The 12,426-nt window shown below is 31.9% G+C and overlaps 2 protein-coding genes across 3 annotated transcripts; one reads left to right on the top strand and one right to left on the bottom strand.

Annotated features, from left to right (window-relative positions):
• Positions 1-3,434: 3,434 nt before the first annotated feature.
• Positions 3,435-8,749, bottom strand: LOC123882448 (ubiquitin domain-containing protein DSK2a-like). 2 transcript variants are annotated; one of them, XM_045931307.1, is made up of 8 exons: positions 8,258-8,749; positions 7,002-7,724; positions 6,634-6,851; positions 6,428-6,541; positions 5,946-5,995; positions 5,310-5,350; positions 4,650-4,739; positions 3,435-3,916 (listed from the first exon to the last, which is right to left on the bottom strand). In XM_045931307.1, exons 1-8 carry the CDS (start codon positions 8,493-8,495, stop codon positions 3,768-3,770), a joined length of 1,623 nt encoding a protein of 540 aa, XP_045787263.1. In that variant the 5' UTR covers positions 8,496-8,749; the 3' UTR covers positions 3,435-3,767. The 2 variants fall into 2 exon arrangements, with proteins under 2 accessions (XP_045787263.1, XP_045787264.1); XM_045931308.1 differs by having other exon boundaries at positions 5,322-5,350; positions 8,258-8,685.
• Positions 8,750-10,929: 2,180 nt separating this feature from the next.
• On the top strand, positions 10,930-12,213 carry LOC123922863 (G2/mitotic-specific cyclin-2-like). The gene is made up of 5 exons (XM_045975536.1): positions 10,930-11,063; positions 11,165-11,221; positions 11,731-11,776; positions 11,866-11,982; positions 12,073-12,213. The coding sequence occupies exons 1-5, from the start codon at positions 10,930-10,932 to the stop codon at positions 12,211-12,213; spliced, it is 495 nt and encodes a 164-aa protein (XP_045831492.1).
• Positions 12,214-12,426: the final 213 nt, after the last annotated feature.

The raw sequence follows: 12,426 nt of genomic DNA, 5'->3' as shown, positions 1-12,426 counted from the left end.
GTAAGTTTCGAATTGATTCATGTTCCAAATCATGTCCTCAAGTTTTTCCAACCATTTATTTTGGTTATTTCGCTCAAATAAGTGTTTTCAATTTTTTTAGGTTTTAAAGATTGAATCGTTTTTTAAAATCTATACCTCCACTGTGAAATCTAAAAATGGATTCATGATCAGCGTTAAATTTCGAGTAAAATGGTATACCCACTCGTAATTTTCAGTTGAGATTTAGTGTTGTTGTTGTTGTGGTCGTGAAGGTTTTTTGAAGCTTTCATGGCTTCCATTCATGTTCTTCATGAGGAAGAAGAAGGTGGAGGTTGAAGACGATGACGTGGCGACGCGTCATTGGCTCCCTCCAATTTTAAGTCATGACCGTTAGATTATTATAAAACGATCCAAAGGCTCAGATCTATTTTGATTTGTTAAATCCTAGCCATCTGATGGATCATAAGGCCGACATCTGAGATCTGTATCACGCACCATGGACTGGCGTCGCACTGAATCGTTTCTTCCTTTCTATTTTTTTTTTTAAAATGGACTGGGCTTGGGCCTGGACTTCTGTATTTGTTTTATGCACCCCCTGACTTACGTTCTGCACCCCTTCTACTTGCTTAATTTTTATGTTTTTATTTTTAGCTTAATCAAATAAGTGCTTACTTGAACAAGTGATTTTATAAGCACTTGAGTCCAGGGAAACATGGCAAGAAGCATCTCTTGTTGCTGAAATTTAAGGATTCAAAAAATCTATTTTACCCTCATAGTCAATATTAATGAATTAACATATTGAAACCATTTAACAAGACTAATGGTTTCAGTATATAACATTAGTCAATATTAATGGGTTAACAAAATTGAAACCGTTTAACAAGACTAATAATTTCAGTGTATAACTTATTGAAACCATTTAACAAGATTAATGGTTTTAGTGTATAACATTAGTCGATATTAATGGGTTAACAAAACTGAAACCATTTAACAAGACAAATGGTTTCGGTGTATAACTTATTGAAACAATTTAACAAGACTAATGGTTTCAGTGTATAACATTAGTCAATATTAATGGGTTAACAAAACTGAAACCGTTTAACAATATTAATGGGTTAACAAAACGGAAATCATTTAAAAGACTAATGGTTTCGGTGTATAACATATTGAAATCATTTAACAAGACTATTGGTTTCGGTGTATAACATATTGAAAGTCATTCAAACACCATAAACCTTTAATTTCTTTCATCCAAAAGCTTCCAAACACTTCCAGAAATCGAAATATACCAAGAAAAACCAATAGAAAAGCATACCCAAAGTTCAAAAATAGTTAATAGAAAACTTATTTGGTTAGCTCGATTTAAAGACAAACTAAGTAAGTTTCGAATTGATTCATGTTCCAAATCACGTCCTGAAGATTTTCCAACCGTTTATTTTGCTTATTTTGGTTATATACTGAAATCATTAGTCTTGTTAATTGGTTTCAAGATGTTATACACTGAAACCATTTGTCTAGTTGAATGGTTTCATACTGTTATACACTGAAACCATTAGTCTAGTTAAAAGGTTTCATAGCGTTATATACTGAAACCATTATTCTAGTTAAATGGTTTCATAGCGTTATACACTGAAACCATTAGTCTTGTTATTTGGTTTCAAGATGTTATACACTGAAACCATTAGTCTAGTTAAATGGTTTCATAGCGTTATACACTGAAACCATTATTTTAGTTAAATGGTTTCATATGGGCATTAGTGCCAAGATGTTATACACTGAAACCATTGTTATTAAGTAAAACATCACATAACCATTTTACAAAACCATGCTACATAAAGCAAAAAATCATATAAAGCAATTAGGGTTAGTTTAGTTGAGAACAATTTGGATAGTATGCATGAGATATTAGATTCGATCATTTTTTTATTGTAAAGAAAAAAAATCCATATATATATATATGTAATTAATGTATGAGATTTTATTTATATTGTGATTATGATTGATAAAACTTAAAATTAAATTGTATGTTTGACAAGTATGCTTTATATATACATGAACCATTAATTATTATTTTGGGCTTCGAGGGGGTGTATGACGAAAATTAATTAAAAATGGATTCTTATAATATATACTTCAAAGGAATAAAAGTTATTATTTAATTGGAAACGGGGGGCGCGCTAGAAATTTGGGAGGTGCACTAGAAGTTTGGAGGAGGGAAAAAAATTGGGCGCGCGCTAGAAATCTGGGGGAGGAAAAAAATTGGGGGGCTCACAAGAAATCTAGGGAGAAAAAGGAAAAAAAACTGAGGGGTGCACTAAGCAAATGGGGGGCTCACAAGTAATGTGGTAGTATATGGGGGCGCACGAGTAATGAATTGCCTAATTTTGGGCTTGAGCTGATTTTTGGTGTAGGAAGCAAATATGCTGGGTATAGGAAGCAAGTTTATGCATGGTGCATAAGTTTTGGCTTATGCACCATAACCACACCCATTATTTGTGGAGAAATTTTTTATAATGTTCTAACTATGTCTGTAAATAAAAATCACTCAAAATTTTAATATTTCAAGGATAATAGGACAAATTTGTCAACAAAGAAAAAAAAGGATAATTAGACAAATATGAATTATTTTTTTGGTACATTGACAAATTACTAAAACCAAATTTGAGTTTAGTAGGGACTAAAAACTACAATCCACAAATCCTAGCTCAACTGGCGAAATGTCGAAATTGTTAGTGTCGAACATCAGGACCGGGATTCGAACTCGGATTATCTCACTTTATATGTGTGAGTTTTCAATGGTTTTGTCATTTCATCTATCAAAAAAAAAAACTACTGAAAAAATTTATAAGGACTCAAACAGTTCATTTTATTTTATTGGAACTAAAACAAAAATTTATAGAAAAATACTGGATGAAAATTTTCATTATGATTAAGACAAAAATCCCATTTGAATAAATAATATAATAACTTATCATTCAAGTATTTCTGTATAAGTTAATTTTCAATGAGAAATATAAAATAGAACCGAATTATTGTTATATTCTAAGCTAAATTTAAAAACTATATAGCTTAAAAAAATAAGCTAAAAGAAAACTTATAGACATTATATGAATTGTTTATATAGATAAACTCTCAAACAGTCTCATGAGTGTTTATGTAATAAATAAATTCAAATTCAAATAAGTCAATTTAAACTAACTCAATTATAAATCAAATCATTAAGAAATATTTACAACTAAATGGGATAAAACTTATTTTTGTTGAATGCAAGACTGAACTACGTAGTATTTTAGAAATAGCAGTGATAAACAAATAAATCAACAGATTAATTCAAAAGAACGGGACAGTAATAAAAGTTAAGTCGAAAAATTAGTGGTTCACACCACATTCGAGCATTTTGGGTTTAAAAGCTAGTTTCATGTCCCTTCACCTGCCAAATCAGTGATATAATGGAGTTATCAAAGTACAAATACAATTGAATAATATAAAATGAATTCACTTGTTCAGTTGAAAATATTTAAGCTCTCACGATGCGCCTTAAAACTATGAACTAGTTTCGATATAAGTATGTACATGGAAAAATAAATAGGAACATCAGAACTCAAATGAAGGACGAGGAAGAGATTACAGTAACAATGTATATAATCTACACCATTTCAGCTCTGGCTACTATAATTTGGACAGATTTCTGATTTTATTTAAATACCCAATAAGGCGTTTGAACATAGTGGCCAACCTCCAAAGTTTGCAGTAGAGAATATCATGGAAGCAATTTGCTAAATCTTCTGCTACTGACCAGAGTTCCCCAAAAGACGTTCAACTGCTGCATGAACATTCCCCGAAGTGGCAATGAGAGCCCTTAAGTTCTCTTGTGTGTCAAAGAACCCCATCTCTTGAAGCTGAGTAAGCTGGGTGGCATACAATTGCTCCGGTGGCTCTGAGAAGACAACAAAGTTAATGAGAGCGGTACAAAATGTAGGTTAAATTCGTTACTCATTAAAAGGTCCCCACACTATTTGACGATCTTTTGATTAGTTCCATATGTTTGGAAGTTTATAGCTGGTCCTCATAATTCAAAACGTTTGGAAGTTTATAACTGGTCCTCATAATTCAAAACGTTTGGAAGTTTATAACTGGTCCTCATAATTCAAAACTATCGGACCAGGTTTAGATTTATAAAAGCAAAGGATCAAATCTGATATTACGAAAACGGGCCAAAAATAACAAATTTTATTGGTCCGCACAGTTTCAAGACTTCTAATATGCTCCCTGAATTCAGCATACATTTAGAAACTTACAGGATACCACCATAAGCAAGAATCTAATTAGACTTTTTTTAAAAAAATGAAGAGACAGTTACAAAATTTAAAATAGAGATTTGGAAGAGGTATATGTTTGGGTTGGTATAAATGGGATGAAGCCATAATATGTTTCGCTGCTTGAATTGTGTAAATTAGAATGACAAAAAGATTGTATGCATTTCATTCCATTCCATCCAATACCTCACTTCTCTTCCAATTTTTAATGGAGAAATGGAATGGAACACGTTTTTTCTTCCATTTCATCATAAAATATTCAAGCGTAGCCTAATTCCTAATTAGTATCAGAAGCTACGGAGCATAATCTGAAATATAGTGAGGGAGAAAAAAGTAGAAGACAACAATGCTAACCATTTGATCTATTTGGAACAGCTAGGCTACCAGCTCCAAGTCCACCAAACATGCTGGATAACATCTCCAACCCCATGTTGTTAAATGGTCCTGCCAATAAAATAAGTTGATAATGATTTTGAAGAAATGTTACAACTTCTGTTTGCAATGAAATGACAGTCACATCGTCCAAAATAGCCACCACCTAACTTAAAACTCCCCCTTCCATTCAGAGGGACACTAACGCTAAAAGAGTTGTTAATACACATTACCCTCCTAAAGATAGCACATGAAAATTAATTACGCAGCTTAAATATGGTTTGAAAGGAAAACATCCATACCTACTATTATTTATGAATACCCTAACAAAGTCTGTAGGTAGTCACCAAATAATTCATAATCAAATTCTCATTTTAGTTAAACAGGAAAACCAAATCCCCTTTTGACCTAAATATCTTCATTCAGAGAACAAGTAGAAGAAAACTCCATTATCTTCTTCAATGTAAAGCAGATTAAAAAAATTATAATTCATTAAATTCAACTACTCAAACATTGATGGATAATCTAGAGTAGATAAGCAACTTGAATTACCGATGAAACAGCAAAACCACAACATAACAGAAAACAGTTTGACTTATCAGAAAGACAGAAACCAAGAGAATGAGGGGTTATATAGTGTACCAGTCCCTGTACCAGTCCCTCCACCAGTTTGACCCGATTCCCTGCAACATGATACTCGATTAATAAAGCAAAAAAAATGATTGACAGAAAAAGAAAGGGAAAAAATAAAGACAAGAACAGACAGACTGTATTATAACAGGTAAGACCAGCAAAAATCTATGCAATTATATCCACTAGACCATTACATAAAGATTTAAACCATGTGTCTAACTCAGTCACTAGCAAGAATCCCCTTGGACAGGTATTGAATTGTATGTAAGGTTTTGTTACATACTTATAGTGCAAAAAATACCATTTGATTTAGTAAGAAGAATAGCACTTCACTTTATAATACTTTTATTTAAACACACTATTATAATTATAATGGAACACATTTCTTAGATTTTGGAATGACATTAATTTGAGGTTTCTCAAAATATAAATGGTATTTCTCGTTTTACTCAGACAAAGGCAAGAATCTCTCCTCTTGGGATAATTGTTAATGGGAAGATATTGGGGCAGAGATAATAAAAGTATCATTAAGCAAGAGATTAAGAACTTGAGACAGTTGACGTTATTGTTTCCTTTCAAAGATAGGACGGATAGGTAAAAAATGCCAGCTGCGAATGAAAAGATCAGAGTAATGTTATTACATACCGTGCTGATTGCTGCTGAGACAGAAGGGCTTGTTGGAAAGACATGAGTTGCTGTCATTGAGTAATGAGACAGGGTAGTGAGAATATTTTAAATGAAAACAAGCAACAACCAAATTCCATGGGCAGCCATATACTTTATCATAATAACAAACCAAGTTTTAAATAACCAAAGTTTCTGCTGAACAAAAAGTGTAAATTTTCAATCCACAAAACTTAGGCAGAGAGTTTTCATTCAACCATTTGACTTATGATATCGACGCCCTTGTTCAAATTAGGTCTGTATGACCATTATTTTTCAATATTAAAAAGTATTTGAATTCTTGATGAAGAAACTACATGCAAACATCTGTGGCGACATTTGAAAAACTTTAAATCTGAGTATCAAACCACATTTATTAAAAATGGCAGACATATAGCCAATCCTATGCTTGCGACACGACATTCAATGAAACTCAACACATATATTACATTAAATCGGTTTACCTGCAATGTCTCAGGTGATGAAAACAAACGTAGAAACTCTGGATTTTGCATCACATCTCTAAGAGAATTTAAATCAGGCATGCCACGTTGTTCAGTATTAGCAGCACCAAGAATCTAAAAAGTAAATTAAATATTAGAGCAACCAGGTCAACATATGCACATTGCATCTTGTACTTGTATATAAGGAACAGTCAGTAAGTAGATACCTGACTCAAAGTTTGCGGGTTGGAAAGCATACTTTGCATCATTTGTGAGATAGCTGGATTTTGCATTAATTGGGTCAATAAAGCAGGATCTGGCATACCACTGCCACCCAGCATGCCTTCAAGTCCAGGCAAACCAAGACCTCCTAAGCCAGTTGGTGCTTGCTGTCTAGCATCCCCACCAGTGGTTGATCTTCTGGTGTTAGTTTGGGGAACTCCAGCTGCATTGTACCCCATATATTACAGCATTAGTAACAATACTATTCTCAAAACATAAATATCAGAATCATAAAAAATATCTTTAAAACGAACTAGTTAAGAAGGGCACTCGGTTAGAGATTTCAGGGGAGAAAAAACAGAATATTACTTACTTCCTGTATTAGAGGACCAGGGATTAGGAAGTGGGTTAGCATTGGGTATGGGAGAACCAGCAGTCGTTTCAGAACTAGTGGTTGAGGGATTAGTTGATTGGTCCCGAGTTGCTGAAATTCCTGTATTGCCGGCCATTGTAGTGGCATTTAAAAATGGTTCTTGAACGTTTTCATACATGCGCCTCAACATGTTGAATCCCTCTGGAGAAGATTCAATGTTGCTCATTGCCCTGTCTGTATTTCTCATCATTTCACGCATGATCTCAGGGTTCCTTGTAGCTTCAAGGGTCTGGCGGAGAGTGCTTGGATCATTAAGTATATGTGCTAGCTCAGGGTTACGATCCATTAGCTCTTGCATCTGTGGGTTGTTCATTATAAGATTCCGCACTATCTCGGGATTACTTACTAGATTCTGCATAGCAGGTGAATTCATCATTTCTCTCATTAAATTGGGGTTTGAAATAAATGGTTGCTGCATTTGTTCAAGATCTGGAAATCCCTCGCCAAATAAGCCATTCCCCCCAGCACCATTGTTACCAAGTCCAGGAAACAGTGAAGCTCCTCCAAAACCAAGCCCTCCTAAACCCCCAAGATCATTAGCTCTAGCTCCAGCACCTGCGGCATCATTTGTTGTGGTATTGGTGCCACTACTATTGGTCCCACCACTCGCATTGGGAGGTACAAAGCTACGAACCAAATGCACAGCATGATCTGCCTCCAAACCTATAATAAATTACAAATGAATACATAAACATCATTCAAAATCGAAACCAGAAACTAGTAAAACAAAAATAATGGCATCAATATATTAAAAATACCAATACCAATACCAATTAATCCCCAAATGGAAACATGAATGAGAAAATAACACCCTCACATCCCACATCTAACACCACATCTTCCATTGTAAACTGCTTAATAAACCTTTCTCCTATAAATTAAGCATATTGATATTCCAAATAACAATCCTAATCAACCATAGTCCATAAGCTATATACATTTTGAGTTGAGTCATTCTCTTTGACAAACCAACAACTCATCAATTCAAAAAATCATCAAAATCCGCATTAATACTCCAACAAAACCATACAATAATCTACGATACCTAACTAAATATCAACAAATTCATAAAAAATTAAATTAAAAAATGGCATAAAACTAAATCAAACAGTAATCAACAATTCCCCCCAAACCAATCAAATTCACTACAGAAAAAAGAACAAATTAACCTAATCGAGATCGGAAAATAGAATTACCATAGCTTTGAAGAGTTTGATCGTCCTTCAATATACGACCCTTGTAAATAAGGCGTTGTTGTTGTGCAGGGATATCACAGTTACGCGCAATGAGATCCTTGAAGGATCCAACGGTGGAATCGAGAGAAACACGAACGGAATACTTTGAACCGTTAGAGCATCGGACGTTGATGTTAACACCTTCAAGTTCGGTCTTGGTTTCCGACGTAGAATCATCAACGACGCCGTCACCTCCCATGGTGTTTTTGTGTGGGTGTGATTGATTAGGAGGCGCGTGAAAACACACTCGCGGTGAAGGGAGATTGTGTTGTATTGAATCGAATGAAAGGGGAAAATAAAACCCTAAACGGTGGAAGAGGGTGTAAAGACGGAGGAGAGACAGTGGAAGCTGCAAATTTGTTTGTTTCAGAATAAAAAGGAAAATTGATTGATAATTACATGCCTCGATTTTATTTTATTTTATTTTATAAGAAAATTGCATTATTTTTGAATAAAAAAATCTAATAGAAGGATTAAAACCAAATGATTTTAAAATGAGTTTAATTGTTGTGCACCGTCGGTGTAAAGATTCTTTATACATATATTTAATGATGCGTTGCCACATCATTTAATGAATGTTACACATCATGTGTTTTTAAATATCATACATGATGTGTCAGTATATTATTAGATGCATGTGTAAAATAATTTTACACTTGACGGTACATATAAATTAAATTCTTTTAGAATAGGGAGACTAATTTCATAAATGAGTAAAAATAAAGTAGAAAATATTTAAAAAAACAAAAAGTGAAGAACAGGTATTCCAACTCAGATCATGGTGTCAAATTTAGCAATTTTAATATTTCTATAGTCAGCTAAGATTTGTGAACAACTTTGATTTATTTTTTTATTTTTTTTACCAAAGATTTCTTTTACAGTTATGCAATATAAAATAAAAAGTTTTTTATTTAATTTGTATGGACCGTCTAGATTTATAATTGTCAATTAATCATAATCGTAAGTTATTGCTCGTGTTGCATTTATAGGTGAAAGTTTTGGTGAGTTGACAGAGTTGCTAAAACTCACTAAGGTCAAAGAGTACTTAAGATTATTTATGGGGTATTTATGGGAATAATATAATGGAACTGGAGTTACGTTTTCTTGTAAAGTATCTGTATGAGTCATTCTTTTTTTTTTTTTTAAATTGAATTGTAGAAGTTAACTTAGAGTCAAGAGAGACCTTAGACAATATTGAGATAAGTATTTATCAATGAAATGTCTTCTTAAATGTAAACACTAAGTTACATAATTGAATTATTTCCGGTCATTGGAAGGTTGTAGTTGTCAACGACACAGAATGAAGGTTGAACGACTCGGATTAGCGTAGATAAGAAACATGAGGAGAAAAACAGAAGATGGTTCGAATCTCTAAGTTATTTGCAAGAAATTCATCCTCATTTTGTTTGAGTGTCGTATTGACAATTTTCATTAATAACAAAGTTTTCTATGTAGTTAACTTAGTTTGATCTAATGTTAGAAAGACATGTCTTAAATCTGAGAGGTCTCAGATACCCAATAATGTCTTTGAAGTGATTAAATGTAAATATTTTTGTAAGTGTTTTTTGAGCTCTAAAATTTTCTTTATCTTGAACCGAGACAATATCCTCACACATTAAATTTACTTTATAAAAGAAAAAGATTTCTATGTAGTTCCTTTCAAAAAAAAAAAATTTATCCACGGTCATTATACAAATTGGAATTGTAAAAACAAAAGAATAAACTTATCAATCAAGTATTATTTATTTTTTTTACTTTTCTATCTTTATTCATTTTTGAAAAATAAACTCTTTTGAGTATCTAACTAACTTTTTTTTGAAAAAGAGTATTGAACTAACTCATTAAATCCGCACCCTAACTCATTAAAAAAAATAACACAATAAATAATGCATGACATGTTAATGAGTTTTTGTTTGCCAAAACAAAAATAACGTGACAACACATTCATAAAACTTTTTTTACACTTAAGTAAATTAAAATCTGAATATAAAAAAATAAATTCTAAAATCAAAGTTTTTTTTTTTGACGAAATTCTAAAACCAAAGTTAAGTGCGGTAAAGCGCAACTAAGAGTATAATGAGTTGTATCTTTAAAAAAAAAAATAGAAAGATGTAACTTAGGTAACAAAATAAACCACATACCAATTACCCAAATATAAAATAATTAGAAATAATTTAATACATAGAAGGAAATTGTTTCACCCTTAGAACAAAATAGTACCAAAATAATTTAATACCATTTTATTATTTTATTACTCTAAAATTCATAAAAAAATTCACAATCCAAACATAGTAAATACTTAAAATTTATTATATAAACAAAAAAAAAAACAATTAAACACAACTTCAATTAATAATTTTTAATTCAAAATTCAGATTTTCATTCAAATGTATAATGCTATTTTTCTGCATTTTCCTTTTTTCTACCTGCCAACCATGTTACCGTTGTTAAGACAAAAAAAGAAATTAAAAAAGCTTTTTCTTTTCAACGATCCAAGGTACGTTGTTCTACTTTTGATGAGAACATTGTAAATTTTAAGGTTTAAGATTTGAAATTAGGTTTTTGATGTGAAAGATTTAAATTTTTAAAGTGGATTTTTTGAATTTTTTTTTTTAAAAAATAATTCAGTAGGGATGGATCAAAAGTGTGTTGGTGGTGGAAGAATTGTTGGGAAGAACAACAGAAGAACTTTGAGTGTGATCAATCAGAATTTAGTGCAAGGACGACCTTACCCTTGTGTTGTTAACAAGAGGGTGTTGACGTCTGAGTAATTTATCTTTTTCTAATTCATGATTCTAGATTCTTGTTTTTGTATTTATTTTTTGCTTCCTTAAGGTTAATTAATTGTCTTTTTTTTTGTTTTATCAGTAAACATGAGATTTGTGAAAAAAAACTGGCTGATCTGGGACATCGACCCATCACAAGGTGAGAATGACGCAATTTTGAATTTGATTTTCACTTTTTTGTTATTTTTTGTGTTGTTGATTTTTAAGAAATTTGTGAGCAAAATTGGTGTTTTATATATATATATATATATATATATATATATATATATATATAGGGTCATGCTAAACAGTGCCCCGGACACTTGTTAAGCATACTTAAAAAGGAAATAAAAAATAAAATTTATATTGAAAAGACAACTTTTTGTACTTTTGAGGCATTGAATGCACGCATTTCGAGACAAAATTTCTATTTTAACATGCTTAACCAGTGCCCGGGGGCACTGTTTAGCATTTTCCATATATATATATATATATTGAAATTAAATGTTATGGTGGGACTTAATTGTCAAATGAAATTATGGTGTTTTCAATTTCAAACTTGTGTAAATTGGTGCTGATTTTTTGGGGTATTTGTATTTATTGTCACCATGATTTATGTAATGAAATGAAGAATCGATAAAATTTTATGTTAATGTATTTGTTAATTAGGAGGTTTGCTGCAAAAATTGCTGGTTCACAACAATTTTATGTTGAGGTGATTTCTCTTTTTTTCTTCTTTTGTATTTAGTGATATTAATATTCACTATTGGACTAAAACTTAAATGATGTGACTAATTGGAACAGAAAACTAAGAATTCAAATCCATTGAATTCGAATGAGTTCGGAAACGCCATTGCTATTGATGATGAGCACAAGTCACCTACATACCAACCAATACCTGCTACTGATCCACATGAAATGGTATTCTTTTATGTTTTAAAAGTATGTTTTTTCTTTTTATTTACTATTAAATCTATTTTGATGTTTAATTTGTCGCCTTGTTCTTGCTAGGAGGAAGTTGAGATGGAGGATATTGATGGAGAGATGATTTTGGACATTGATAGTTGTGATGCAAATAATTCTCTTGCTGTTGTGGAATATATTGAAGATCTTCATTCTTACTACAGACAAATTGAGGTACCTTTTTGTTAGAATTTTTTTTTTAAACTTGAAATTCGAACATCATAGATGTTAGTTTATAGCGGATTATAGAAGTTAATTTGTTGCATTGTAGTACAAGGTCTGTGTGTTGAAGTACAAAAGTAAGTATATTTTTATCGTCTTCACAGGGACTGATGCGATATCGATGCCGTTCAACAATTAATATAATTTTAAGTAAAGTGGTTGGCAGAGATGTTTGATTGC

The sequence above is a fragment of the Trifolium pratense genome, linkage group LG4 (genome assembly GCF_020283565.1).
Source record: "Trifolium pratense cultivar HEN17-A07 linkage group LG4, ARS_RC_1.1, whole genome shotgun sequence".
Taxonomy (NCBI): Eukaryota; Viridiplantae; Streptophyta; class Magnoliopsida; order Fabales; family Fabaceae; genus Trifolium; species Trifolium pratense.
The sequence above is the reverse complement of the archived record's forward strand: the minus strand, read 5'-3'. Positions and strand labels throughout refer to the sequence as shown.

What these genes read in the sequence shown, in the direction of transcription:
- LOC123922863 (XM_045975536.1), top strand. Translation starts at nt 10,930, where the DNA reads ATGGATCAAAAGTGTGTTGGTGGTGGAAGAATTGTTGGGAAGAACAAC. An exon ending in CACAACAATTTTATGTTGAG is followed by an intron (nt 11,777 to 11,865) that starts GTGATTTCTCTT and finishes TAATTGGAACAG; the next exon opens with AAAACTAAGAATTCAAATCC. An exon ending in CTACTGATCCACATGAAATG is followed by an intron (nt 11,983 to 12,072) that starts GTATTCTTTTAT and finishes TGTTCTTGCTAG; the next exon opens with GAGGAAGTTGAGATGGAGGA.
- LOC123882448 (XM_045931307.1), bottom strand. Translation starts at nt 8,495, where the DNA reads ATGGGAGGTGACGGCGTCGTTGATGATTCTACGTCGGAAACCAAGACC. An exon ending in ACCCGCAAACTTTGAGTCAG is followed by an intron (nt 6,542 to 6,633) that starts GTATCTACTTAC and finishes TTTACTTTTTAG; the next exon opens with ATTCTTGGTGCTGCTAATAC. An exon ending in TCTCAGCAGCAATCAGCACG is followed by an intron (nt 5,351 to 5,945) that starts GTATGTAATAAC and finishes ATCATGTTGCAG; the next exon opens with GGAATCGGGTCAAACTGGTG.